Raw genomic sequence first — 27,762 nt, 5'->3', positions numbered from 1 at the left:
TCTTACCGTGCAGCCCACCCTGTCTCGCCTGTCATTCCTCACCAGCGTCGTTTTGATACACAATGGCAGTGAAAAATTATCTTCTTCTACATAGCATCCTCACCGTCCCTACCTATCGGCCGCCAAGACTGGCCAGAAACTCCTGAGTCGTCACGAAGCTTACTCTAGGCGTAGCACGAGCTGGAATTAGCTCTCCTCTTACTGACCCACCTGTATCACTCGCTGCACCTCAGTGGCGACACGAAACAAGTTCAATGTAGCATGTCGTAAGATGCCGTCAGCCAAACCCAATCCGCCCTCAGCCAAGCGCTGCGTCCTCGCCCCCTTCGGTCCAGCTCAAAGTCACGCTCCCTCAGGGCATAATTGCGATCAATTTGCTCGTATACTACAGGCATGATTGTGTAGATGAAGTCCCTGCCGCCGTTCCTTCCTGACCTTCTCGAAGCATCTGCACCCCATAATTGCAATCTATTCTCTCCCATGGCTAGATACACCACCAACCACACCTCATATCCCCACACGACTGCTAATTAATCTCACCTTCTCTAGTGCGGCCTTTTACCGGAAGATTTGCGCAACCTGGGGTAAAGTTCCTTTGTTCGTGGGCATGGAAGCTTTGCCGTAGCCTCCCGCCTTTTATTGCAGCGAAGAACCCATGCGTCACACGAGACCATTTTGCTGCTGCCTCGTCTGCAGCACAGGGTCGTGGTGAAATGCCGACGGTTTCGTTCCACCTCTACCACCCACGAGACGGCGTCTTCTCCGGGAGCGGCAATTATGACTTGCCGGTGCTATCTGGCAGCCAACCCACAAACACGGGCTCGTAATTACTCCTGCCTATCCGTAATCCCAACCTCCGCCGCCTTCCACCCAATGGACCGAATGCGCACGAACGTGGGTTTGAATAACGGCAATACCCACCGCGTGCGTAATTCAATCACCGCCTTCTTTGTAGTCAATTGTCACATCCCCTTTATTGTCGACTCGTCACCGTTTCAGGCACCAGAATTCGGACCTATGGTATCGCGCAAAACGATGCTGCCTCGAATCAACGGTTCTAGAGCCTTCGGTCCGTCCATGATCTGCGCCCATGAGACTACCCTGGATGATCCTGATCCGCATCTCAATCACATGAAACCACTGCCCCATGCGACCCGCGAAGCAATAACTGCCGCCTATCTAGCACCCGTTGGAATCGCGCCCCAGGCCTCCAGCACCGTCACTCGCAGCATACGCTGACTGTATGTACTGTCCGATGGAGATATCCATCGCATGAGCACTGCACCGTGGAGCTGCACATGTGCTTACCCCCCCCCACAATGAGGATTTACAGGGGCAACTTGCCCGAAGAAATCAACACCCATGGTACCGGCGATCCATGGTTCCGATCTAGATGCCTCAGCAGCTTTTCGATCCCCAAACTCAATTTTTGCCTCTCTCCGCACCGTTTCCGACAAAGTTGCCATTCCGACCAAGGACCATGTAGTGCAGCACCAAGTACACGCACTACGAAACTTACCTCTTCAACTGACGTCGTCTAGTACCGCTCTACCTCCTGAAACAAAAAAGGAACGAGTGAGCCTGACATACAGTAACCCGTCTGTGTATGGTGTCGCTTACCCAGTTTGAGCCTGAGGTACTTACCGCTATCTTGAACCCTGCATCCATCCCAAAGACTGCGGTGGGCTAGTCTACCCCCTCTCAAAGATTATGGTGCAGGGCTAGCCCTATCTCATACCATCTTCCTTCACTACCGCATCCATTGCATTGCAATTCACCTGCATCATACGGGCATACCATGTAGTGCGTAGTATACCATGTAGCCAAGCGACCAACTCATGCACTCGTTCCTGTCTACTTCGTAGCTCTCACCTAATCCCCCAAGATCAAAAAATTATGACTCGATCTCGGCGCCTGCTTGGCTGTTGGCTGTCGACAACACCGAAATACGAACGATAAGATTTCACCAGAACAATCGTGATAGGAGGCAACTAGTCCGGATTCCGAATTGTTAGAGCTGACAAAGTAATTGTATTAGGAAACTATTAGTTCAAAATACGATCTACGATTGATCTAAGTTTGGTAACATGGAAGGAGCGCGACACGAATGTCGCTGAGTCATTTTCAACGGACATTCCCACTAATCAATCAGTCCGGACATTCCCACTAATCAATCAGTCCGGACATGAACCCTCTTATGTCAGACAGGATCTTCAGGATGCTGATGCTGGTCGAAATTGTACAAAAGCGCCGTCAAGATGTTGAAAAGTACCCGGCATAGGACCCGAGATGTTGGTCTTTGTTGTGGTGGTGGGAAGATCGCCTTCTCTTACGACGCGCCGATGATCACTATAAACCCCCGCATCATCACCGTCGGCACCCTCTGCAATCGACACTCTACCCAAAGCAGATATTGTAGAATCGCGCCAGCTCCTCTCCGTCTCCTTGGTTCGCCAACTCGTTGTAGAGAAAATACTCGTTGATGTGGATGGAGCGGATGAGCTGGCGAGACTGGAGGTTTTTACGCTACTTGTCCTTAACGGCGGCATGGGCGCTGAACGTGTAGGGTGGAAGAGGCGCGTTGGAGACATGGAGGTGTGAGCATGGGAAAAGGTAAGTGTGTTGAACTTCAAGGATGATGTTGTGGCGCCTGTGGGTGAGGTGATGTGTATTGCGGGTGGAGAGGGTAGGACGTTTGACGATGTAAAACCAGCACTCGCTATGTTGGATGTCTCTGAGGCTGAGCTCGCGACTAAAAGGACAGGTTGGTATGGTCTCACGGCTTTAAAGTTTTCCCTCTGCAATGTTGGGATTGGGGGTGGTGGTGAGTCTGGTGGTGAAGGGGGAGGAGGCGATCTGAGTGGTGGAGGAATCTGTTCCCGGGATTCATGGCTCTCACTTGACGAGGGGACTATGTCGAGACCTTCCACGAAGCGGGATCCATGGCGGCGCTCTGCAGGAGAGGGGAGACTGTACTTGTCGGGGTTTTCAAAAGTGGTAAGTTCTGGTGTTTGCGGCCGGCGGCCCAGCGGTTGGTATGTTTGGAAAAGTGAGGGGAGGCGCTTGAATAGGTCCAGCCAGGCTTGTGCCATTGACCGGCCGAAGAGTAGAATGAAGATCTCTATGCCGACCAACTGTATTTGCGATTAGCCTTCATGAGAACAGTGTGAACAAAATGGACTTACCGAAGCAAGAATCAACGCAACCAACACGTCCGCCTCCCTCACCGTGAACCCCTTCACATACTTCCTACACTCCTTCTTATCCCCATGACTCAGCGTCTGACAAATAATCCACATCTTGACCTGCGTGATATCCCGACTATCATTCAACACAGACCCCAACTTTCTATCCTGCGTCCAAAACACCAAAAAGAACACCAGACTCCCCGTCAACACAAACACACTAGCCAGTATATTCCTCCACTGCAGCAAAAACAACATCTTTACATTCCCCCACGTCTGCAAATCGCGCCTAAAACCCGGAGAATTCGGATTCGACCTCTCCCGCCTCAGCGTCTTGATATACACCCAAACACAATACCCCGTCGTAAAAACCTGCAGCACGAACCCGAGTGCCGCAAAAAGCACCAACCACGTACAAAACGTTACAATGGCATCTTCGTGGTTTGGCAAACACGTCTGCCCCATTCGATAACTAAACCCCGTCCGCGTGAGCACTGCTACTAGAAAAATAACAGGCACACCAAGTCCCGTGGCGATACTGCCCCACATGAACTGCCGTCCAGGTGCAACATCAAATACAATCCTCACAAACAGCCAGGCGCTCCGCAAAAAAACCCAAACCACACAGCTCAGACTGCCGAGCGTGATGAGTGACCCCGTCCACGCGCACGACATGCTGACGTGCATGTCGGCGGGTGTGATGGCATTATGACAGTAATCCGGATTTGTAGTTACGGGGATGGAAAAGGAGAGGCTGACCAGGAGGACGGGAATGAGGAGGCCGACGGAGAGGTAATGGCGGTGTGTTTTCGAGGGGGGTAGGGCAAGGAAGGAGAGGAGGAGGAAGGTGCAGAGTGTGACGCTGAGGATGGAGAGGTAGTTTGGTATGCGCAGGCGGGTGCGCCAGTCTAGTGATTGTTAGTTGGGGGGTTGAGGTTAGGAAGGGGGTGGCGTACTGGGTGCGTAGATGTAGTCTTGGATTGGACACGGAAAACAGCATGATGCTGTGCCGCCGTCGATTTGGAAGGAGCCGAGGCCGCAGTAGCGACCTGGTAGATCTGGGGATGGCCGTTAATATGTGGTTGCTGGGCAGTGCGCCATGGACTTACATCCTCCTTTCTGTGGGAATAGTGATTCATCGAGGAGTGGTGCCGTGCAGGCTGAAGTCGTCTCGTTTGCGAAGATACCAGTGGACATGGTATTCAAGTCGATTAGTTCATCAGTCGTGAATGCGGGTAGATCTCACAAGAAGGAAAGCAAGGTGCAAAAGCGAGACAGTCTTGTAGACATGTAAAGATACAGCTATCATTTGATCCATAATGTCTAGACCAGATCCTTTAGCTCGGCCTACTACAGAGGACGAGTACGCAACGCAAGTCGGCGTCTTTGCCTTTGTCGACAGGTAAGTGGCGTTTAGTATCTTGGCCGCTCTTTATCTAGAGTGTATACGCCGTCTGCCAATAAAGTGGGTGTGGGCAAGACAAAGAAAGAGCTCGGACCTTAATAACATGGACTACCTCCCCAGCACGAGGCCAAAGACCGGGAAACTAAATTCTGTAATGAAGGTAGCCACACCCCTACACTGGAAAAGAATTGGTAAAGTGTGAATCAAAGTCGCCACCTCTGGTCGTCAGCGCCGGGTGCGAAAGGAACACCCTAGAAGAAACAATATAAGCAGGTAGAAGCAGACTTCGTTGCCACATATCCCTCAAACGGGAACGCCTACGAAGCCTATCTTTGGTTTACCCCGTGCACCATCTGTGTTCTCCCCGCCCCAATGACTGCGCCATTCTTGCTCTTCCCGTTTGATTTGCGCAAACGCCTCTAGTTCCTCTGGCTTCATCTGTTTTTTGTCTTCCTCGTCCAGAGTAGGTATACCGTTGGTGCCAACGTCGACGAAGTCTCCGTCAGGCCCAGGTAAGCCGAGACCAGCAAAAGGAGGTTGCTGGAATACTGAGTCGACTACGAGATACTTGCGACGAACTAGCGGAGGCACGTCGCTCTCTTCCGCCGGAACTTCCTCCCATCGTGCGTGCGTTGGTTGTGTAACTTTTGGATAGCACATTAGATTGGTCTGTGGGTCGTAAACACCCGTGAGGTTTGCTCTGCGGAGCTTGGAGAGGTTTGAGTTGAATCGACTATAAGATGTTAGCTCTGACTGTTCCAGATAGACTGAGCGCAACAGGAGGCACATACCTAGCGGCTGAGCCGTGCTCAAACTGCCAATTAGCGGAAGTAATATTAACCTTCCGCTTCCCAGGTACGGGCTTGCCGTTCGCGGTGGGCACACTAGGCACACCAGTATGGTATACGCTGCTAGCACCATGCCACGCAACATATTGGTTCTTGTTGTATGGCTCTCCTGGGGGCGGTAGCCTGTCGTTCGGGTCTGCGAGCTCGCCCTCGACTACGCCGCTTTCTTTTGCTGCCGTGACGTAGTAGTCATCGATAACTCGCTTTCCGCCAATAATGATGCGAGCGCCGAACTCGCGGAAGACTGATCTCGCAGTGACGACACCGATAGCACGACCCTTGTAGGAGTGTGGGATGATCTCGCGGTCGATCAGGTCCCTCTTCTCCGAGTCGTCGATGATGATCTTGTAGAGCTTCATGTGCTTTGTGAAGAACAGGTAACTGTCCCTAAAACCACAGCAACGGGCCGGCTCTGTTGATAACATGTATTGCCTATCCCCTCTGCCCTTGATGGTGAATATGCGCACTCGGTAGTCCCGTCCGCCCATGAGGTTGCCCAACTTGTCGACCTTTTGCTCGCCCTCTTCGTCCTCAGGGAGGTCGACCTCGTCGTTTACAACGTCCATCATGTTGCCCTCCTTGTCGATGGGAACACGCGTGGTGTGCGATGGCCCTCCCTTCGGTGGACGTCCTCGACCTCCACCGGACGGCCGCCCCCGCTTGCGCTTGATGGGCGTGCCACCCTCAGAGGTGTTGTCGGGCTCGATTACATTCCAGTCCGGCGGCCTGTTCTTGGGAGGCCGACCAAGACGCTTTTTGCGCGGAAACGGCTGAATAACTGCTGGAGAAGGCGAGCGCTCAGAGGGCGCGGCTTCCTCCTCGCTACCTTGGGCTGCTGATTCGGCGTCTTCCTCTTCCTCCTTGGGTGTGTCGGCGCGCGATTCTGGGGCATCTACCATTTCATCGTCGCTGTCTTGCTGCGGCGTTTCGCTACGGGCAGGCTCGCTGCGACGCGCTGCAGCTCGAGAAGGGCGTCCGCGCGCCATTGTGGCTAGTTTGCGATATCTGTGTGGAGCGTGGGGCTACAACTGGTCAATGTAAAATCCGGGTCGGCGACTTCAGTTTCCGTTGTCGGAAATACAATTGGTGAAAGTGAGTTGAGCTGGTGGATGAGGTGCAACTACTTCAGAACTGCTGCCGACCGCGACGTGAAGAGCTAAGCAAGGGTCCGCGCACGGCTCATGTCTGTCACGTGCATCAACAAATCTTGTGCAAATCCGGCTCGTTATCGACTTCCTTTCTAGAACACTGAGGCACTGGGTGTCATAATACTTGACTAGCACCTGGGTGTCATAAAATACTTGACATACTACCTAGGTAATGTATCAAGGCCAGTAGTCGCCAAACACGCGTGCTATTATTGTGAATGGGCACCTAATAGGCATGCTTGGTGACTACAGTGGCTTTTGTACACCAGTATGTCAAGTATTTCATGCTACCAAGGTGCTCTTGCTGCTTACCATAAGTACAATCGATCTTGCCACATCCACCTGTGAAGCTCTTACTAGAACTTACTATGTATCAACAAATGGATAAGCAGGACCAACCCTCTCTTGGGGTGTTCACATCCCGAATACTCTCCGCCTCTACAAGCACTCCCCAAGCTTACGGTCCTTGATCAAGACAGCACCAACCATTCATGATGGCTCTCGATCGACTGACTATCAGAGCGAAGAAGAGCATCTCCGACCTCTTCTCTCTGATGAGCCTTCAAAAGTGGGTGCTCATCACTTTTGGACATGAACTATACTAACGTACTCGACCAGTGAGCCATCCTTTCCGCCTGATCATCAGAAAGAGAACGAGATCTCAGATCCGAAGGGCCCCAGTGTTTCTTCGATGAGTGTAGGCTCTGCAGCAGCAAGCGTCGGCAACGAATCACCCAGCGAGGATAGCCCATCGAAACGCAAGGGTCTGATGGGTTCGCTGCGAAAACAAAAGCTGCGAAGCATTGGTTCTCTACGAAGTCTTCGCTCGCCTACCAAGACCAAGCAGACTGATATCATTGTACCGGTACAACCCTCGGTTGATGTGATCGCTGTCTGTCAGAAACCTCATACTCCAAATCATCCTCGCCAATCGTCCCTCGTACTTGACTTCCAAGAGTCCCCTCCCGGGCAGCCGATCTTTGATCTTAGCCACAAAGAGTACCCCAGCTCCGGATTTGACATACGTCACTCATCACCCGTACCTGTTCCTGCTCCAAACAAGCAGAGCCTGCGATCGCCGGTCGAGCTATCTGCCATACCCAATGGAACCGTTGTATCTTCCCCGGCCCCAATTCGGAAGATCTTGGACCTGGATAATAATACTGAAGATAGCCCATCAAGGGTTTTCGGTTCCTGCCGTGTTCCGAGCATGATCATGTTGAAGGCAACAGCTCCCGTGAAAAATCCTCTCTCTGACATGCTTCGAGCTGCTGCAGATCACTACCTTGTTCCGACCATCGATGCGCAGGAGAAGCCGATGAGCTCGGAATCGATTGCGGAGACGATTGAACTCAGACAAACAAATAGCAACACAGAATCATGGAGCGCATGGTCCGAGTATCGCCGCGGCCTCCTTGACGAGTTCGATGAAAAGAGTCCACCCAAGGATGAGGTGCCTATCGAGGCAAGCAAGGAGACAGCAAACAATGAAGCAGTTGAAGTAGTGGATAAGCAAGAAGATGGAGCTGATGCAAGACCCAATGCGACAGCACTAGATCTTCTCCGTCAAAAGCAACGTGCGAATATCTACCGCCGAGCAGACGGAAAACGTCAAATGCAAGTTAGACTCACCAACGCAGATATTGGAAACGCAGATGGATTTGACAGGCAGGACGAGAATGAAGTTGTCTCTGCGGGCCGGGATGAAGACTTTACTGCCGCCGAGAAGATAGTGTCGAATATGGGTGTCTTTGTTCGGGACGATGAGATCCTAGTCAAGGCTGAAGGCATGGAGCTGACACCTGACGAGGCGCATGCAGCAGGCAGAATTCCAGCATACGTGGACATCGATCTGGAATCGTCCAGCCCCGAAGAGCTGGGGAAGCGCGGCAGCTCTTGGGGAGCCCATACTGGACTTTACGACGGCACCGGCTACGGACCAGGATCCACTTCACGTCCTATGACTGCCATCAATGTAACGGAAGGCGACCATGAGAGCTTGATGCTAGTGCGAACGCGGGCCAACAACCTTTCCACCGGTACAGCAAGCTCGGATACGCGAGAGTACAAGGACTACGCGGACTTTGAGGATTTCCTTGCCACCCGCCACGTCTCCTAGAACCGTTGCAATTGTACGTCAACACGCACGCAAGGCTTGAAAATACCCACCGGTGTAAGTATCGCAGGCAAGCATGTGAGGATAAAGCGGAGAACAAACAAAAGCACACTAGGGAAGATACATTCACCCCATTCATAGCAACAACCCCATTTTCCATCGTATAGATCACGCATACGTAGTCATCAATGCAAATGCAAAGCAGATTTCCCAAACCGCACATGCAATGCCCCAAGATTTAAAAACCTCACTCCACAAAAAACACCGCAGGATCATCGCAGTCGCCTCCTTGGGGTGGCGCCACAGTACACCAATAGCAGCACCAATATGTGACGATGGAACCCACGTGAGGCAGTAGATCATCCGAGCCGTGCAGCCGCTAGCATGCCCGTAAACAAGGGCGAAAGCAGTAAAGGATGGGGGCGAGGGAGGCGGCAAGGTCCCAGACTGCGCTGCGGCAGACGAGAATCAGGCCATGTCGGCTCATCACACCTTAGGCGAGGGTTCAACGGCGGACCACTTGGCGACCTACGGTCCTCGTCGTACGATGTCTCTTTTACCGTGGGATCGATGGGAAACGGTGGTCCAACGCGACTTGTTTACGCACTTGATGCAAGGTACTGGTCCCAACGGGGAGCTGAGGTCGAAGCCCACTTAAAGGATGGGTAGGGAGGCGCGTTTTTGATGTTGTTGTATAGCTTCCCTTGTTTCTGTTGCTGTTGCTGCTGTCATTGCCCCTCAATCTGCCCCACGTCACAGTAACTTACCTAATAGTCTGGAGTTCATCATGGACCGCCGCGAGGATAGCCCTGTTAACGCCGACGCCGACGCCAACAACACCGTTATTCTCGGCTGCGGTATCATAGGCTTGTGTACGGCATACTATCTAACAGATAGCGGGAATACGGCGCCGAATAGTATTCACCTGGTCGACTCTAGTCCTGAGTTATTTCGGTGCGCGTCGGGTTTGGCTGCGGGCTTCTTAAGCGCAGACTGTACGTTTCTACCTGCCCCTTTTCTCGCGTCCTGCATCTGCATGGTACTATATAAATCAACGGCGTTGACTTTTGACTATAGGGTTCGCGCCTTCAGTATCTTCTCTCGGCGCACTATCCTTCAAACTCCACGCCTCTCTCGCACAAACATATTCTGGGCGCAAGACATGGGGCTACTCACCCTCTACCGGCATCTCCCTTTCGCAAGATAGTGAAAGTGAATCTGCAATCGGTGGTAGCGGCGAAGATTGGCTTGAAAATGGGACAAGTAGAGCACAGGTGGCGAACCATAACGCGCCATTAGAAGAGAAGGCTGCAGTACCACCATGGCTACGACGGACTCAAGATGGAATAATGGAGGTTATAAGTAGAGAGGGAACGACCGCGCAAATCGACCCATTTCGGTTCTGCCAATGGATTGTCAAGGAGCTGAAAAGGAGAGGAGTCAATGTGCACCAGCCTGCAAGAGCGAGAGAGATTGTCAGAAACGAAGATGGTGTCTTGTGTGGTGTGAAGCTACAGAAGGGTGAAAGTGCAGAAACAAACACAGAGTGTAAGACTCGATCCATCCCCTCCCCTCAACCTATGCTAACGTCTCATGCATAGTACCATGTACCCGCATCGTAATAACATCCGGCGCCTGGTCCCCGCGTGTCTTCAACACCCTCTTCCCCCAATCCAAACTCCGTATACCCATCTCTTCGCTCGGCGGCCACTCGCTACTCGTCCGCAACCCGCACTTTAAGCCCGAGAAACTCGACGAAGAAGTCTGCCACGCCGTTTTCGCAACCGATACGCTAGGGTTCTCGCCAGAGTGGTTTGCTAGATTAGGCGGAGAGTTATATCTAGCCGGACTGAACAGTACCAGCATACCACTACCGGATACAGCGACGGATGTAAAAGCCAGTGAGAAGGCAATTGAGCAGCTGAAGCAGTGTGCGAAGGTGATGATGATGAATGTGCCGGGGAGGGAAATGGAAGTCTTGAGAGAGGGATTGGTATGTTGATTATCTTGCATAAGCTGCTGCGCATGCAGTTGTTAACGACCTGCAGTGTTTTCGCCCAGTCACATCTAGCGGTCGACCCATAGTATCACGGATACCGGACGAGAAACTCGGTAGTGTCAAGACGAGGGACGGGGCCAACGGCGGTGTTTTCATAGCGGCGGGGCATGGCGCATGGGGCATATCGCATGCGCCTGGCACTGGGTTGGTGCTTTCGGAGCTGATCGAAGGACGAAAGACGAGCGCAAAGATCGAGGCGCTGCGATTACCTCTTTGATTATTTGATGCCTGGAATTTTCTTTCAAGCGAGTTTCTCCTCTCAGGTGTGCTTGAGGTGTTTATCGGTTAGAGGAACTAACATATGTCAACACTGACATCATATACCAGATGCAACATTTACAGTTAGCGCGATCCCGTGCCACACGTTCGTACAGTGACTCTTATGTTGTCCCTTCTTGAGTCTGCAATCCATATACTTGTACACATTTCGATCAGAGACCATGTCTACTAATCCTCCAGATGAGGTCGCCGCTAGGAAGAGACGTGAACACTTGGCCAAACCCATTCACATACATCATGTCGATAGTAAGGTTCTAGCTGGTACGTACACCAATATTAGTATACGCAATTGAACAATCCAAGCTTATACTCTCAGTATTGCCAAAGGACATTTCGTTCGTTTCTGTTGAACCCTCCGGTGAGAGCGCAAGGTGTGAGAGCTTCCATATCAAGACAAAGTCAGCAGATGGTACGGAGAAAGTCTACTTCATCAAGGTGCCCATCCCACGCGAAGTACTCAAATCATAGCACTGTTAACCAACCAGCAGACTAAATCAGGCGAAGTAGGTAAACGCATGATGGAAGGTACCTACGAATCAGAGCAACTCTACCACACCTACTGTACGGACCACGTTCTCCAACCCATCGCATGGGGGAAGTACGACGACGACCCAGATACATGGTTCTACCTCTGCAAATTCCATAACATGAAACAAGAACGCTTACATCCGAAGACCTTTGTCAACATCATAGCCAACGTGCATAAAGCCAGCATGGGAAAGTCGCCCAATGGGAAGTACGGTTTCTACGTCCCAATGCACCTCGCCCACGTGCCAAACGACAACACCTGGGCCGACTCATGGGAAGTCTGGTATACTCGAGCCATGCAAACCATGTATGATTTTGAAAAGAGCAGATTCGGGGTAGACAAGGAGTTGGAAATCATCGTCATACCGCGGCTCCTCCGCCCTCTAGAGACCGGTGGTTGCGAGATTGTGCCTTGTCTCGTTCACTCGGACCTCTGGCCAGGGAAATGCATGATGGGAGAAGGTACAGGCAAGATCATCATATTCGACTCGTGCGCATTTTGGGGCCATGGCGAGTGCGATATGGAGAGTTGGCGTGCGCAGCGGTACAATATGGGCAAGGACTTTTTCGAAGAGTATAGGGATACTGGGCTTATTTCGGAACCGAAGAATGACTGGGATGATCGTAACAGGCTCTATGCGATGTTGGTATGTCCATGTGGAGAAAAAGACGGGTTGCTTACTTTATTTAGTCGCTACGATCTGCTCGTGTCCGGGCTTTACCCTGATCAGATCGAGTCTCATAATATGTGAATCTGTTACCAATTACATGCATTGGGCATTGCTGACTTCACCTTAGTGCTAAGCAGGAGATGAAGGTTCTCGTCGACAAGTATCCTGATGGTTCTGTGGAAAAACGCACACCACGCGTTGATTGAGTGTGTTTGGAACTTCTTAGCCGGGAAATACCTGCAATTGAGTTATCATGTGCATTACAGGCATGATCAGAGCCGTGAGAAGCAACCAGTGATTCTAGTCGGTCTGGAATCTGAGAGACTGTCTGTCTTATCATTGCTCGCTTCCCACGTTGCGTCAGAGACAATTAATCGAATTCATGCTCTTCATATGCACACACTTTTCGCACAGCACAACTTTGTTATAGATTATTGCTGTCCTTTTGGGTGATGATGCCAGCGAAAGCTCTGAAGAAAACTAATCTCGGTTGTAACCCAAAGTCACAGCCGTGTGACATCGTGTATCGGTGCATTCGTGAAAAATGACCAGAGGTAAATTCTGAATTATCCGGCGTCTATGACGTGGGGAAGGAGCTTTGGAAGCACGGAGCTGCGTTTGGGACTCGCACGCTAGGATCAAAGAGAAGTTCCCTTTTGCAAAGGCCAGACTACGCTCTATTTTCCCCGTCGTCGTCATCAGTTCACTTGCTACGGGCAGCTTATGGCTGGATCATACATGCCAGGGCGCATATTGCGCTTTTATTGGTCGTCCAGTTCTTCTCTGGTGCGACACAGGTGTGCATCTTTGCGACATGTGGGACACTGCTTACGGATTTGAATCCCGAATGGAGTTCGACTGTGCAGGCGAGTTATAGTCTCGTGAGGTGTGCGCTAAGTAGCGGTGGAGTCGCCGAGCAAAGGTTGGGCTTTGGATGGACATTTACAATATTTGGATCGGTAGGCCTGTTGTGTGTGTACCTGTACTGTTCTTCTTGAGAAGTAATCGTGCGATAACATGAACAAGAAGACGTCGAGATAGGGACATCTTGTCCAGATGAAACATATCTTACGGCTATAGCTCTGTGGATATAGGCTTGCCGCACTCGACTTGGTTTTGTACTCTCGAATAGGCCTCGGTTCTGAGCCTACGGATTTTTATAAATTCTACCAGGACACTACCTGCTTTCTTCCTTCCGACATGAAAGCTCATGTTTTCTGCTTCTATACCAAATCTCATACAACAGGTTTTGATGGCCTAGTCTGTAAGTTCCATGTGTACCTCACAACGGCTTTACCTCTCTCATCTCCTCTTTCATGCACCGCATTCTGAAAACAAAGTGTTCAAGAAAAATATCTATGCTGTGAGTTTCCGAGGTTGATAAAACACTCATGTACAAAGCTCATAATTCTCTCCTCCCTTTTCTCAACACATTCTTTCTAGATTGCCTTTGCAGGTAGGTAAGAAAGCTAGAAATAGGATAAGATTATAAACTACATGGCCTTCTGTACGATGTTTTAGGCTGCCATTGCCGAAAAAAGCCAGTATTCAATATTATAATGACACCAATATTATGGCTTTTGCAAATAAAAGTATATGAAGACAAGTACATGTATTTTACGACTCAGAGAGGATTAATATATCAATTTTCCGGCTTACTGGGTCAGGCATAAGCAAGTTGTATTGAGGTCTTGGTCTTCAAGTGCTGCAGTGTTGTACACGCAAAAACCAGCGCGCAACATAGCAATGACATCGTGGATTTTGATAAAGATTCTTTCCCAGCAAGAGGGACGCAGACATCGATACTGCCAGTCTGCTTTTGGAAATGTTTTGCAGAAGCCCAAGAGAAAAGAGTAGAAAGTAAAAAATCTGGAAATCTTCAACCCTCCCAGTATGAAATCAGTCCTCCAGGCATGCGCCATGTATAGGAAGCATAATGGCGCTTTTGATACCAATATAGATTAGTTTTTTCCGACAAAAAACGCCACGGGCACATGACTTCAATATGTCCCCATGTTTTGAATTTTACAACTAGGGACTTTTGTAATGAGAAGAAAGAGCTGAGGCAAAGAGTCTTTATATACCCAGCCCCCGCTAGTCTCGCCACAAGAGGGCGCAAGCGCGAGCGGAAGCCCTATTGACTTTGCTATTTTTATTTGGGTATAAACATCAGGAGACGTACTCTAGACGTGTAAGAGGTACGATACGATTGTGATAGAAGGCGCACATGATACCTTGGTAGAGTCAATTTTTAACAAAGAAAAGAGGAGAAAGACGATTCCCAGTCATCATACAAACGTCCTCATTTTCCAGTCCAGCAGAGCACACTTATGATCAATTTTGTCGCGTTATTTATTGTTGTTTGAGATGATAAGGAGAACAAAAAAGTGAGAAGAAATGAGGGGTAGCAGGCGCCTTTATACCTATGCTACCTTACTCTCTGTAATTTTTAGCCTTTGGGAATTTGGAGGTGCCGCAATCACATGGCGTCTGGGAATCTTGAGTTTTAGAGAAAACAGGGCACAAAAAGGCAGAGAACATGCCATTCTGGCCTATTCAATTTTCAACACACGAGGAAAATATGTAAAACGTAGACCACTCAGCTCCAGGACAAGCCATGCCCAGAACGATGACTGTTTTTAATATTTCAGACAGGAAAGATCGGCAGGATCATGGGACAATAATGTGATAACGTTTTAGAATTTCAAAATTTCGGGTGTGGTTTTCGAAGACCGGTGGAACCGGACATGACGACAGCCTAAGCAATCTTTGGGAGAAAGGAGAAGCGAGACACTCTCCATCGTGGTAGATAGGAGAAGATTTTTGGAAAGTAGATGTTTTAATAGAAGAGTAATGTAGGAAGGATGCAAGGAACCAGAGGGGGCATGTGAGGTTTATATACCCACATCTACAAGCACAGACTCCACTCCGTGTTCTTGGACGTGCGTTGTTCAAACGGAAGAACTCCATGAGGGCACGACGCGAAGTTTTCAGATTCCCATGTATTTGTTTAGACTTTTTTTGAAACTCTCACACTACTTCGAATGTCCATGTACAGACGTTCATGCCGCCAGTTATAACACTTTCGGGGGGTTGTTTTATCCCCAGCCCTAGAAGCAGAGTCAAACCTTCTCCCGATGTTATTGTACACATCATTTTTACGTTTTTTCAAGCAGCCATATAGGCTAAAAGACATTCTTCTCTCTCAACCGAATTTTTGAACAACTCTTATGAGCAGACCACACATGATCTCCTCCAAGTCACTTTTTTTATGGCAAAGTTTTGAATACACAGAAAGGAAAGAGCCAAGAAACTCATCTACGCGTAGATATCATTTTTTTAGAAAGAAAGATTTGGTATTTAGTTTTTTGTTATGTTAGGAGGAGAGAAGGAAGGAAGGAGGGGAGGGGTTTATATACGTCCGAGACCGTCACGTGCAAGGTGCGCGTTACATGACGGATTGGCTGTAGTCGCCAGGCAGTAGCAACGCAGCACCGCGCACAGTACCGAATATTGTTTTTTGTCAACACGCAATCTGTACTCGATAAGGAAGGATATGATTAAAGTGAAGCGGAAGCCGTTGACTCGGTATCAAGTACGAGTGTTGAGAGGTATGTACATTGCAGTTCACCGAGCATCGCTAGGAGAGTATCGAAAGACGAGAAGGATGAAGGAGTCTGTATTATACCCACTATAGTCCTATAGATACAGAATCGCTTGAGAAGTACAACATACAAGAAACGAAATGATGAAGAGTAGAGAAATGCATAGACCGCAACACGGGAAGGAAACCGATCTCGTACAAGGACCCAATCATACACACATCATCCTAAGAAACGCCATGAATGCCATCATCCCAGATCTATACCCATATTCCTCCATTTAATTGTACTGCCTCCCCCTCGCGGCCGCCTCCTCTTCCTGCTTCTTCTTGGCGGCCTCCAACTTCTTCAACTCTCTTGCTACACCTCCACTCGCCCGCCACCAGACATCTGTTCCGCTCCTGATCAGTCGTTCCGCTGCACTCGTTGGCCCATCAACCGCTGGCCTGACATCAAGGAAGAATACAGGCTCGCCCGTTGGCTCCTCGGGTCCCTCATAGTAGTCAATCACATAGCGAATCTCCCTGCACCCCTTTTCATTGCATCGCTCAACGAACCAGTCGTGGCGGTCAAATGGCGGCGCGGTACCGTACTGGTCAGGGAATGCGCGACCAAGCCATTGCAGGATCTGCGATTTCGGCGTTGGCTCCGTGGGGCGGCCTGTAAAGCGGAGGAGTTTGGGAGGTGGGATGTCCTTGTCGTCCCAGGTTGTGGTGTCGAAGGGGTTCTCGTCTGTGCCGAGCATGAAGTTTGCGACGTCCTCACCCTTCTTGCAGATCTTGTAGCCTTCTACGAGACCGCGGGAAAAGCGGCGCTCCCAGCCCATGATTTCTGCCCAAGCGCCCTCGTTGAGGAAGTTGTGCACGCCAACCATGCTTTCTACTGCGGTAATGTCGGTGTCGGTATAGCCTTTGCGCAGCATGGCGTTGTACATTTGCTGGGGGGAGGGGTACTCCCATAGCGAGCCATCGCCCTTGGGTATCGTCGAAGTTTCGCGCTCGAGGGGGAGGTTTTGCGATTGTTTTTCCGCACGCTCGTTGGAGAGTTCGGAAAACATGTTGTTTAGAGGATTCAGTCGGGCAAGGAGGCCGGTTCTTGGTGGAGGCTCTGATGCGTCCTTGGAGCCATTTTCAGGCGGTACGTAGGGACAGGCGCCCTGGGGCGTCTTCTCGGCGATAACAGGTGCTGTGGGTTTCTTGTGCATCGGGCATTCTGGCTATGTACTGTTAGTGGCGCGTGTGAAGGAAGGGTAAGAGTACGTACGGGAGGCTCCATCTTCCCCTTTGGCATTGGATGTGGCGCCATGCGTGCTCCGGGCGCTGCGGGCGCGGCATCTGCCCAAAACCAACCCATGCTGAATTATGATAGAAAGAGAATAATTTCGGAAGAAAGACACAAGCAAGCGTATAAGGCTGAAGAAGATGCGACGGGTGGCGGAGATTATCGGGAGAAACAATTTCGTGCAGGGTCTCGTCCACATCGTCATCGCTCTAAGTAGATCTGCCGTACGCCGATTGGCTGCATTGCCTTGTTCAAGTGAACGACCAAATCAAGTGTTTTATTTGCATTTGTTCGGTATTATCATCATCCTATCGCACGCTCAATCGCTCAATGTCCATGTCCATATCCCCTAACTAATGACAACGTCCTTGGTTTTGAGCGGCGTCCTTATGATCCCGCCGCCTTCGCCGCCAACTGCCCGGTGCCGCGAGAGCTGAAGATGGCCATGATACCAAAACTGCCATAGAATAGAACCATAGGGTATGCTACCAAGCCTCGCATCGATGTCATGCGTCCTGACAGCTATTAGTCTCTGCAAGTAGTGGGGCAATATGGAATTGAACTTACCAACCACAGTGAACATAGAGCTCGAACTGTATGCGCACCATGTGATGGCCAAGCTTGTCAAAAGATATCCGAAAAGGCCATCCAGAGGTATAATTATTCCTAGTATCGACACCAATACAAGGGGAAGTAGGCAATAACCAAGGACCGACGCTGATCGTGGGAAGGTCAAGGAGGAGCCGAGATGGGAGCCCTGTGGGTGACTGTGATCGCCCGGAGTCGCTTCAACGGCGTTGATAGGCGGCGACATGAGCGAGAGGATCTGGTGAAGCAAAATGGTGCCTAACAAGGCCAGCCCTATACATCGTCAGCCATGGTTCAGCTGGATAGAGATTAGACGTACCGTAAATGTAGCCGAAATGTAGCTTGCCAGACAACTAAGCAACATCAGTCTTTATTCTCCATATGGGTTCCGTCGGTCATACCAGTAATGATGTGCCAAAGATCAAGAAGAACAATATGGGGCCTGCTACATCGCTGTCGTCCATGATGTGTTGGTCAATTCGCCCGAACGGGTTCAAGACGGCCAATGTCTGTACTAAATATTAGCTCCATCCCACTTATCAGTCCCGTCCTTGCTCACCTTCATCTGTATATGTCTGAAGTTTACACCCAATTCTTCCACTATATATTGTCAGCTCGTCCAAGGCCATCATGGGGTCGATGCTGCATACGTAGCGGTGGCTCTGTAGGATATCTGCTGAAAGTTAGCGATGCCCCATCAACGCGCCTTGTTCCACATACCCTTCCGTGCCAAACGCTGCAAGCCATCCTGTCCGTAGCCCCTCAGCGCCCATGCCCATTTGCCCACTTACTCCCGGTGCTGAGAAACCGGCGCCATACTGTACGGGATATGCTTGGCTCTGTGGCGCGCCATAGTTTGCTTGGAAAGGGGTCGAGTGTCCAGAAACTGGCTGGTTGGAGAACGAGGAAGAGTAGAATTGGAGATTTTGCGCGTTTCCCCCGCCGTATTGGGGGTTTTGTCCGTAGCCGTATTGCGCCATGGTCGTGTTTGCAATTTGATGTGAGTATCGCGATCGAAATTACGTGTCAATGTGCAGTGACCTGGCGGGGGGGGGATAACTTGGAAGCCTGGCGGAGGTGTCGCGGAGGCGGTTCTGGCTGAAGCTGTTACGTGGACTTAGATGCGACGTCACCGGAACTTTTGAGCGGAAAGGACAGATTGGTGAAAGAAGTGAAAAACGAATCGTCAATGAGCAACTTGCGCGCTGAAGTTCAGGAAAGCAGCAACTGTTTGTTTGCATTGATCTTCTCAATATGGGTAGCCACATGTCATCGTGTGCATCGGCGCTTTCCCTTCATTCGCCGACGGCTTAGTCAGACTTGGTCGTGAGATGCGCAATCCGATTCACCACCACATCTCCTCAGTATTAAACATGCAGAGATGTTGGAAATCACGCACAACACTTAGCCATCGTATACATTCAGAGTGGTGGAAGAGTGAGTAGAGTATCTGATTGTGATACTAAGTGGAGAGTCATAATTCATAAGCCGTAAGTCCAACAACATATCTGTAGCCACAGAGGTATACCCACGCCAGAAATCAAGTTCAATACATCTCCACAGTCCTCCGCGATGTGTAATTACACCAGTCACACTGCGCATGAATTAGTATGTGAGTGTCTAGTTGTACAAAATGCACCTACCATGGTGTCGGAAGAGGAGTCGTTGTCCTCACGACAATACTCGTTCTTGCACTTTTTGCAGGTTCGAATGACGAGCTCTTTGCAGCTTATGCACTGTCGAGAGTTAGCCCTGTCTGTCCAGATGGAAGTGGACTACCATACCGTATGGCCGCAGCCAAAACAGTCACGTCTGACGCCAATGACCTGTATTTGTTCGTGTTAGCCTTTGTTCTGGCAAAAGATTGAGCACATACCTTGGCGCGCAAGTGCCAGTTTCCAGGTTGCAATTATCCAATAGCCAGGCTCCACGGCCAGTCGGGAAAGACTGGTTTCCGGAATCCAACTACTTCGTAACGGCTACAAGGTCGCATCGCTCCTCACGCGCCAAGGTAGATTCATCATCCCCACATCCCGCCGGCCCCGGCTCCGGCCATTTCTTCTTCAGGGAGGCAGTGTTCCACGCAGAGGCCATTATATACCTTGATTTTTTGCTCTGGGAGCATGACAGTCTTTCCATCGGGCCCTATGCTTTCTCCCAGTTCGATTTGTTGTATCTCCGTACGTTGGGCGGTAGTAGATCCTGTGTAGCAACCCTCGTCCCACCACTTGTGACACCTCTCGCACCAGCGGCCTTTGAGACAGTCCTCACAGCGCACTATGAGAGGTGGAGGGGCAGATCCATCCAGAGTATGTGGCATCTGAGCCGCGCGGATAGAGCTTCCATGCAGCGGAACGGGACTGAGTAATGGATGATGAGATGTGCTAGACTGGCCAAACACTGCTGGCCCCTCTGGAGATGAATGACAAGACTCGCAGCCTGACGGTCCTAGGGCTACTGTGGCGACTGTAGGTCGAAGAAACGAGGCTGGATGAGGGGCTCCATTGGCCGTGCTATCACTGACATAGGCTTTGCTGGGATCATGTCGAGGACCCCTGCAGAGAACAGCATCAAACGAGATGATGCCTTCACATGCTTGGAGGATTTCTGCCCACTCTGGGGTAGGCCGCTTCGAGATCAATTTTCCAGACGGCTGGTACCACTTGTCTTCGGTCCGCGCTAGCGCAGCGTCCAAAGCCTGTTGAGACTTTTCGTTCCATTTGGCCCCGATTTGCGCCCCCTGTGATGACAAGACGCCCCTGGCGATGGGCAAAGGCTTCCTGCCGACGGGTGACGCAGAACGCGGTAGTGGATCACGGGCTCCAAACAGATAGATTCCCTTGACGCGAGGAGTGCCAGCAGGCCTTGACGGGCGAACAGCATATCGAAGGTATTGCTGAAGCTTTCTCTCGTTCAGATGTTTCACATCGCGAATGGAGAGTATGCGGACGTTGAATCTCTCTTCTGTAAGGAGTTCCTTGACAAGCTCTGCTGTCACGCTAAGCCCATCGAGCACCAGCGTATGTACATTTCGAAGAACATGTGACTTTTCGAGTCTGTTGAAAATGTTCCGTAATGGACCACTGTAGAAGTCGTCTTCGGTAAGGGCTTCATCCATGCGCTCTGCGCGGAAGCTGATGCCCCCAACATCGAGAGGTCCATCGAATGGTAGAATGGCAGACTTGACTGGAGATAGATCGAGATAGCGAAATGCTTCGGGCGATTGGATGACGATTTGATGTAGAGCCTTGGAAGCCCGCGACAGATTACGGAGAGCCGATACCGGCAGGTAGGGGGCAGTCTGACGTAGGATCAAGGTATTGGAGAGAAGGTCCGCCAGGGAGGTAGGGAGGTCGTCACGAAAGGCAGATGGGCCCATGGTAGGCGTCGGAGAAATACAAGCAGAGAAGGTTGACAACAGGCCGGACGGGTACTCACTGGGTCTATATTATATTGTAAGGCGGGACGGCAGCCCAGACGGGCACGTGCCAGTCACTTGTCAAGACACTGCAGGTGTCTGCTGGAAGTAGAAACGAAAGGGCTAGTCGAGGTTGAGACGCGGCGTAGATGGGGTTGCGCGCTGACGTGGGACTGGTCCCCTGTGGCGATCGCCAGGACAAAGCCCTGCCAAGACGTTGACAGTGCGTATTTATGATTTCCGTAGAAGATCAGGCCGAGATGAAGCATGGATTGGAACACTTGTTGCAGCCAAGGCCGCAGTCATAGGCTTGGTCTTCCAGTGAGGAAACAGACTAAAACGTCCGCTGCGAGATGTCCTGCAGAGGACGCGACGCATCGACGCACAGGCATGGTATCGCGCCCCACGCTGGCCGGTTACGACAATGAATCAACATATCGAAACTCAGTGTTGAGTGACGGGCCAAGGCTCGACTCCGCATCCGGTGAAACCGGGTGTGGGTGCTTTAGAGGTGCAGGACTGCAGGTGCAGCGGTAGGGGTCCCCGCATCCTGGCCGCCTCCCACGTCCCACGCGAAGAGGCTTATCGATAAGCTTAACGGCCCGACGCGCGACCTATGACGCCAGCCATTCACCCAAGACCGAAGCTTCGAGCAGAGCCGCATATGTCAGCCAGCGTTGCTAATCGCCGTCTTTGCCCACGCCTAAAAGTCCAGTCTCTACCGCTGCTCCTTGTTTCAACCCCGCATCTACCATGGACTCGGAAGCAGAGCCCGCACCCGAACTAAAATGGTCTGCGCAGTACCAGCTGGCGCATGCAGGTGCGACTCGGAGTACGCTACCGGGCGATAAGCTTCTCCTTCCTCCCTCCGCATTAGAGCAACTACTCGCCGCAGCCCCGGTTGTGCATGTCAATGCAGACAGGCCGCATATCACCGCTTTCGATCCCTTCAATCCCTACACCTTCAACGCCGAGCGCCACGCGCGGGCACAGACGCAGGACCGCTTCCAACAGTTGCCGCACCCGCTCACCTTTCGCCTGGTCAATCCTGAAAATGGCCGCGTCGTACATGCTGGAATTCGCGAGTTCTCTGCAGAGGAGGGGCAAGTCGTGCTCAGCAGTTTCCTTCAAGAGGCGTTGGGGATAGAGACACAATCTACCGAGACTTCAAGAGACGGAAGTCCGAATGGCCAAATGGACACGGAGGATGGGGAAGGGGACGGAGTAAATGGGTTGCCTGGAAATGGTGCTACGGCTCCAAAAATCACGGTGCACGCGAAGCAGCTGCCCAAGGGAACGTTTGTGAAGCTACGACCGCTGGAAGCCGGCTACGACCCCGAAGACTGGAAGTCGCTCCTGGAGGAGCACTTGCGATCCAACTTCACAACGATGACTAATGGCGAGGTACTAGTCGTATATGGTGGTCGCGGTGCTGGTGGCAGGCGCGAAGAGTTCCGCTTTTTGGTCGACGGTTTCAAGCCAGAAGGGGACGGGATATGTGTGGTGGACACAGACCTCGAGGTCGACATAGAAGCGCTGAACGAAGAACAAGCACGCGAGACGTTGAAGAGGATAGCGGAAAAGAGGCATCGTGCGCCCGGCACATCGCAAGGTAGTTCGACTGGCGGCACAATTGACATTTTCAAGGCCCAGTCAGGACAGGTGCTGGAAGAAGAATACGTCGACTTTGAGTTGCCATCATGGGATCGATCTCAAGGAATAGATATAGTCTTGGATGAAGTAGAAGATGAGGATGAGATTGATCTATTTGTCAGTCCGTTTTCAGCCCGACAGAGAGTCCGCCCACGAGAAGACGAGCACGTGTTCGCCGATCTAACAAGTCAACACCCTAAACGCATACGCTTACAACCTACGAACATCGAGCTTGACGAAGCGGAAGCAGTATGGATCTCGGTCCACGCTTATCCCTCCGAATCGCCTTCGAGCACTCCGAAACCGTTCCGCCTGAGGGTCTCCATATATGATCCCAAGACAGAAGCTGCAGAACATGGGGGAGAAGCTGCGATACCGGGGCCAGATGAAGTGCAATGCAGGAACTGCAAGCAAATTGTGCCCAAGGGTTCTCTTTTCTTACACGAGAACTTTTGCTTGCGGAACAACATCCTATGTCCTCAGGGTTGCGGTCAGGTCTTTCAGAAACGCTCTCCAGCTTTTCAAAACCATTGGCATTGTCCGCACGACACGTTCAGTGGTAACACACCACTGAGCCGCCAAAAGCACGATGCTATCTATCATACACCACAAGTCTGCTCATCGTGTGGCCTAGACTTCCCCTCAATACCAACTCTATCCCATCACAAAACTACGGTTTGTCCTGGGAAACTAATACTTTGTCGCTTTTGTCATCTTCAGGTACCACAAGAAGGCGACCCAAACGACCAGTCCCCTGAACTTCTCCTTTCTGGCCTCACACCCCACGAACTAGCAGACGGCGGTCGCACAACTGAATGCCATCTCTGCAACAAGATTGTCCGATTCCGAGACATGGACACGCATCTCCGCCATCACGACCTAGAACGCTTATCCCGCCCTCCACCACGTCTCTGTCGCAACATAAACTGCGGTCGTACCCAAGACGGTGCTAACAAAGCTGGCGACACGCGAGCTGGAACACGTAAAGGCCAAGGGCCTGGTAATGAAATCGGGCTATGCAGCGTCTGTTTCGGTCCCCTCTACGTCTCCCTCCACGATCCAGAAGGCAAAGCGCTCCGCCGCCGCATCGAGCGTCGCTACCTTTCCCAACTTCTCACTGGTTGCGGAAAGCCGTGGTGCAAAAATGAATACTGTCGTACCGGCCGCAAGAACCTTGGGCAAGAAGACAAGTCCGTCCCAACGAAAGACGCAATTCCGCTTGTGAAGCCCTTCCTACAAGGCATGGATGGCAAAGGCTATGATACACCATTGCACTTTTGTGTTGATGAGCGCACGCAGAAGTGTAGAACACTGGCGGAGATGGTCGCAGCAGAGACGGGGATCGAAGGAAAAGGCGGATACGGGCTGGAGTGGTGTGTTGCAGCACTTGAGGCTGAGGGCGGGGATCTAGACAAGGCGAGGAGCTGGCTTAAGGGGTGGGCACCTCAGAGGGCGGAGGCAGGACAGTAAAGGAGTGTCATATCGCATAACATTCAGCATAAGGGAGGCGCTAGACCGGTGGAGACGGTGTAGTATATATAGACTTATGAGATACCCAAAGATAATGCATATGGCAGGAAATCAGAAGCTACCTCTAAAATATACCCCCTGAGAATCATTTACAGCTTACTCGTCCCGTTCTTGTCCATCCCCTCCCTCTCCGTCTGCCTGTCCATGTCATTCGTCGAACTAGTCTCTGCTTTCAAACTCGCCGGATCACCCAACTGCGTCCTATTCACCTTATTTCCGTCCTTATTTGCCAATGTTCCCCGAACCGTCTTGCTATGTGGCAGTTCTTCTTTTTGTGCGCTGCCCCCATTGCCGATCGCCTTTTTATCTCCTCCACCCGCGCTCGTACCGGCTCCGCGGTAAGGGTCGGACACTACAGGCGCGGAGCTTGAGTAAGAGCATGAAGGCGAGGAAGGCGTGTCGTTGTTTCCATTTGCTGGCGGTGCAGAGTCGTTTGAGGGGAGTGGTTTGTCATCCCGTTCAGGTTTTAGGCTTGTGGAGTCGCCGAGGCTGGGGGTGGATTTGTTGGATTGCTTCGCTGCGGTGGTCTTGGGGTTGGATAGTGTGCCTCGGACGGAGGTGGAATGGGTTGTGTTTACCATTGTTGCTGGTGGTAATAGTTTAAGATGTATGGGTCGACTTGGAGATGAGGTTTGACGGTAGGAAATCCAGGGGAGACATGGCGGGGAACTTGACTACTAGTACCTTTGTAACTAACTACATCATCAAGATACGTATACATGCTTTTTGGGTTCAATCTTGTGAACGGCGCCCGCTTCACTGACGTACTGTTTAGTGTATCGAAATGACGTCTTGCATTCTCAGGTACCCGTGAGCGCGCATGCAATCACGTGTCAGTTCTAGGCCTTGGACGCTGGATTTCCCTGTGCGAAAGACGTGGGATAATGAGTATCTGTGTACATGTGAAGTGTTGTGAGCATTGTGGTCGAATCGTCGCAGTGCGGGTGTGTTCGAACGTCGTTGTGCCTAGACTTCCGTCTTCCGACCGACTCACCGCCGAAGATACCGTTCTCTGCTTACGACCTCGGCATCTTTCCGGGCACCGTGTTTATAACTTCGCCAGACGCCATGAACTTATTATCGCTGCACAAGCCATTCCCGACGCAAGTTATTATGAGCATACAAAATACACGATAATGGACGCTGCTATTGCTCACTTTTCCTCCGTGCCTTGGGCCGCCAAGCTGATCAATGATACTGCCAATTGGACACCAGTCCCCACCCGTGCCATTGCAAAGAAGGCATCCGGAGAAGATGCATTCTTCGCAGAGACCATCAGTACCGATCGAACAATACGGGCAATCTTGACGCTCCGGTCCAAGGAAGAGGTGGGCGAAGAGATAGCATACAGAGAGATTAAAGAATTTGTGGATGTTGGCGACGGGCTCGATGGCTATCCTCATGTAATGCATGGCGGCATTACCGCCACTTTGCTCGACGAGGCATGCGGTGCCCTGATAAACTTCAACGCAATGAAAAAGGTCGAACGGGCAGGAGAGGTTGGGCGCAGCATAGATCGACCGAAGTGGATGACAGCCTGTTCGTTGCCGCACCGTACCAACACCAAGAGACGAGCTAAACATGGGTAGATCTGAACACAACCTACAAGGCCCCGGTCCCGACTCCTGGGGTCCTCCTCTGTACAGCGACCATTGTGCGACAAGAGGGCGGCGATCGCAAAGTCTACATGCGTGCGACTGTCCAGGACGGCAACGGAACCGTCTGTACAATCTGCGAGGCTTTGTTCATCAAGATCAAGTCGCAGCGGTTATAGTTGCAGCTTTAAGGGTACCAGAGCTGGTCATGCGCTCGGGGCGTCAACGGCGGCGGCTGGGCGGTCGCAGATACTTCCACCCACCCTCTTGCTTCTTCCACGAAGTAGCACAGCTCGCGTGGCGATCTGTCCACCACATTGGTGCTGGCTGCATGCAAATGGATATGGTGTTACGCCCACCGGTGGCTCGACCCATCTGCCCGCCCGACAGAACACCTAAGAGCTTGGCCCTTGGTTGAACTACCATCGTAGTGATTTTCCACATCTTATGACTACTATGGCGTCGGCTTCAGTATATGCGCCGCTGCCGTTTGTCCTATTAGACTGCGATGTGGTGGTCCGACTTTGGCCGATGTCGTAAGCGTACATTCGCTCGACAGCCCAGATTCGCCCATCTCCGTACCTGCTACATCGAGTTCTTTTGGTATTTGCGACTCATGAAGCTATGGAGAATTTCATCTGTTGTTTTCTCTTATTGGCAGATACCTCCGAAATTGGAAGCAGGGTTGTGGCTTCTGAGTGGTTACAAGCAGATTTGCTTAATCTATTTTGCACTGGTCCACATGATCTCCTTCTTGCATGACCTCGGCCTGCGCCTTGCGTTTGAAAAACATGGAGATTTCGATTCGATGAGTAACTTCACATGTCGCAATCTGCCAGGCACGCACCAAGGCTTTTCCTTTTCCCCAGGTTATGGCGCTCTCAGTCTAATCCGATTACACGTCTACACTTGTTTTGACATGGGCAACCGTTCTCCACATACCGCTCTTTGCAAAAGTTTCCCTGCGCCTGACTCCGCCATCTGCAGCCTCCTGCTGGCGTGTACCAAAAAGCTCTCACTCCCAAGAGGCAGGTCCGAGGATCTGTCTTGGACTGCCGTTTACACCGGTCGTCTTGCGACAGTCTCACAAGACTTACTACCACTGCCCCACCACTTCAACTCAACCTGTAAAGGGTAGGATTCTCTCGCAGTCAAGGCACTAACATGAGCACGCGCTCATGAGGCTTATGCCGCAGCAAGAGATCATAGGGCAGCTTCTGCAGTGCGATGCATGGCTCTAATACCCAAGACTACCCCACATCTGAACAGTCGCGCCCAAACTACTGTTGACGGTGCAAACTGGGGTATCAGAGGTTCATAGCAGCAGGGCCAATTACAAGGACAAGTCGTTGTGTCTCAGAACTAACAGACGTCACATGCTTTTATCGGTGTAGCAGCATCACTGGACAGCGCGCTTCGTGGAAATAACATGCGTAGGGCCGACCCGGTGACCAGTGCCACATGCAGGTTAGCTTCATTGACCCCTAGAAATTATCACCACCTCTATTTTGCTTGTAACTTTACTTATTACGTATCTCGAAAGGCGCGTAGAAGAAATACTGTTCGGAGATTAGGTACTTGATCGAAAAGGTTGCGAAGCTATTCGACTCAAGGAAGGTCACACCAAAAGAACGGGGATTTAATGTCACTCCCGGACTACCTCCAAGCGAATGTCGGAGGTCATGCTTGATGGGGCATGGGGAAGTTGGCGCCCTTCCCCAGACTGTGTGACTTGCAATAGGTGGTTTCGACCCGTGGTCGAGTGTAAGCGATGGAACTATGCAAACGGCAACCTGCATAGCCGCAGATCAAGGGAGTAATAGACAGGGCCGTATGACCTTCTGAGCGGCAAGCGG

General features: G+C 51.3%; 12 protein-coding genes across 12 annotated transcripts; 5 read left to right on the top strand and 7 right to left on the bottom strand.

The window, feature by feature from the left end:
• Positions 1-2,397: 2,397 nt before the first annotated feature.
• Positions 2,398-4,382, bottom strand: PtrM4_148240 (uncharacterized protein; the record flags this gene model as incomplete). The annotated part of the gene is made up of 4 exons (XM_066109946.1): positions 2,398-2,526; positions 3,945-4,093; positions 4,142-4,243; positions 4,295-4,382. The coding sequence occupies 4 exons, from the start codon at positions 4,380-4,382 to the stop codon at positions 2,398-2,400; spliced, it is 468 nt and encodes a 155-aa protein (XP_065959929.1).
• A 511-nt stretch (positions 4,383-4,893) lies between these two features.
• On the bottom strand, positions 4,894-6,424 carry PtrM4_148230 (CRC-subunit domain containing protein; the record flags this gene model as incomplete). Its single annotated transcript, XM_001938708.1, has 2 exons — positions 4,894-5,323; positions 5,382-6,424. 2 exons carry the CDS (start codon positions 6,422-6,424, stop codon positions 4,894-4,896), a joined length of 1,473 nt encoding a protein of 490 aa, XP_001938743.1.
• A 653-nt stretch (positions 6,425-7,077) lies between these two features.
• PtrM4_148220 (uncharacterized protein) lies at positions 7,078-8,705 on the top strand (the record flags this gene model as incomplete). Its single annotated transcript, XM_001938709.2, has 2 exons — positions 7,078-7,154; positions 7,205-8,705. 2 exons carry the CDS (start codon positions 7,078-7,080, stop codon positions 8,703-8,705), a joined length of 1,578 nt encoding a protein of 525 aa, XP_001938744.2.
• Positions 8,706-9,489: 784 nt separating this feature from the next.
• On the top strand, positions 9,490-10,978 carry PtrM4_148210 (FAD dependent oxidoreductase; the record flags this gene model as incomplete). The annotated part of the gene is made up of 4 exons (XM_001938710.2): positions 9,490-9,697; positions 9,780-10,250; positions 10,304-10,695; positions 10,751-10,978. 4 exons carry the CDS (start codon positions 9,490-9,492, stop codon positions 10,976-10,978), a joined length of 1,299 nt encoding a protein of 432 aa, XP_001938745.1.
• Positions 10,979-11,201: 223 nt separating this feature from the next.
• Positions 11,202-12,320, top strand: PtrM4_148200 (Fructosamin-kin multi-domain protein; the record flags this gene model as incomplete). Its single annotated transcript, XM_066109945.1, has 4 exons — positions 11,202-11,301; positions 11,357-11,475; positions 11,529-12,211; positions 12,260-12,320. 4 exons carry the CDS (start codon positions 11,202-11,204, stop codon positions 12,318-12,320), a joined length of 963 nt encoding a protein of 320 aa, XP_065959928.1.
• Positions 12,321-16,121: 3,801 nt separating this feature from the next.
• Positions 16,122-17,194, bottom strand: PtrM4_148190 (cytochrome C1 heme lyase; the record flags this gene model as incomplete). The annotated part of the gene is made up of 2 exons (XM_001938712.2): positions 16,122-17,057; positions 17,105-17,194. The coding sequence occupies 2 exons, from the start codon at positions 17,192-17,194 to the stop codon at positions 16,122-16,124; spliced, it is 1,026 nt and encodes a 341-aa protein (XP_001938747.1).
• A 315-nt stretch (positions 17,195-17,509) lies between these two features.
• On the bottom strand, positions 17,510-18,174 carry PtrM4_148180 (YIP1, Rab GTPase interacting factor, Golgi membrane protein; the record flags this gene model as incomplete). The annotated part of the gene is made up of 4 exons (XM_001938713.2): positions 17,510-17,637; positions 17,690-17,983; positions 18,030-18,063; positions 18,112-18,174. 4 exons carry the CDS (start codon positions 18,172-18,174, stop codon positions 17,510-17,512), a joined length of 519 nt encoding a protein of 172 aa, XP_001938748.2.
• Positions 18,175-18,310: 136 nt separating this feature from the next.
• PtrM4_148170 (uncharacterized protein) lies at positions 18,311-18,690 on the bottom strand (the record flags this gene model as incomplete). Its single annotated transcript, XM_066109944.1, has 2 exons — positions 18,311-18,383; positions 18,431-18,690. The coding sequence occupies 2 exons, from the start codon at positions 18,688-18,690 to the stop codon at positions 18,311-18,313; spliced, it is 333 nt and encodes a 110-aa protein (XP_065959927.1).
• A 566-nt stretch (positions 18,691-19,256) lies between these two features.
• PtrM4_148160 (uncharacterized protein) lies at positions 19,257-21,089 on the bottom strand (the record flags this gene model as incomplete). The annotated part of the gene is made up of 4 exons (XM_001938714.2): positions 19,257-19,304; positions 19,354-19,446; positions 19,495-19,536; positions 19,812-21,089. The coding sequence occupies 4 exons, from the start codon at positions 21,087-21,089 to the stop codon at positions 19,257-19,259; spliced, it is 1,461 nt and encodes a 486-aa protein (XP_001938749.1).
• A 792-nt stretch (positions 21,090-21,881) lies between these two features.
• PtrM4_148150 (UFD1, Ubiquitin fusion-degradation protein) lies at positions 21,882-24,251 on the top strand (the record flags this gene model as incomplete). The annotated part of the gene is made up of 2 exons (XM_066109943.1): positions 21,882-23,393; positions 23,502-24,251. 2 exons carry the CDS (start codon positions 21,882-21,884, stop codon positions 24,249-24,251), a joined length of 2,262 nt encoding a protein of 753 aa, XP_065959926.1.
• A 149-nt stretch (positions 24,252-24,400) lies between these two features.
• PtrM4_148140 (uncharacterized protein) lies at positions 24,401-24,892 on the bottom strand (the record flags this gene model as incomplete). The annotated part of the gene is made up of 1 exon (XM_001938716.1): positions 24,401-24,892. One exon carries the CDS (start codon positions 24,890-24,892, stop codon positions 24,401-24,403), a length of 492 nt encoding a protein of 163 aa, XP_001938751.1.
• A 555-nt stretch (positions 24,893-25,447) lies between these two features.
• On the top strand, positions 25,448-26,085 carry PtrM4_148130 (putative thioesterase superfamily protein; the record flags this gene model as incomplete). Its single annotated transcript, XM_001938717.1, has 2 exons — positions 25,448-25,850; positions 25,901-26,085. 2 exons carry the CDS (start codon positions 25,448-25,450, stop codon positions 26,083-26,085), a joined length of 588 nt encoding a protein of 195 aa, XP_001938752.1.
• Positions 26,086-27,762: the final 1,677 nt, after the last annotated feature.

The sequence above is a fragment of the Pyrenophora tritici-repentis genome, chromosome 9 (assembly GCF_003171515.1).
Source record: "Pyrenophora tritici-repentis strain M4 chromosome 9, whole genome shotgun sequence".
Taxonomy (NCBI): domain Eukaryota; kingdom Fungi; phylum Ascomycota; class Dothideomycetes; order Pleosporales; family Pleosporaceae; genus Pyrenophora; species Pyrenophora tritici-repentis.
Note: the sequence above shows the minus strand (reverse complement) of the source record. Positions and strands in the feature narration are given on the sequence as shown.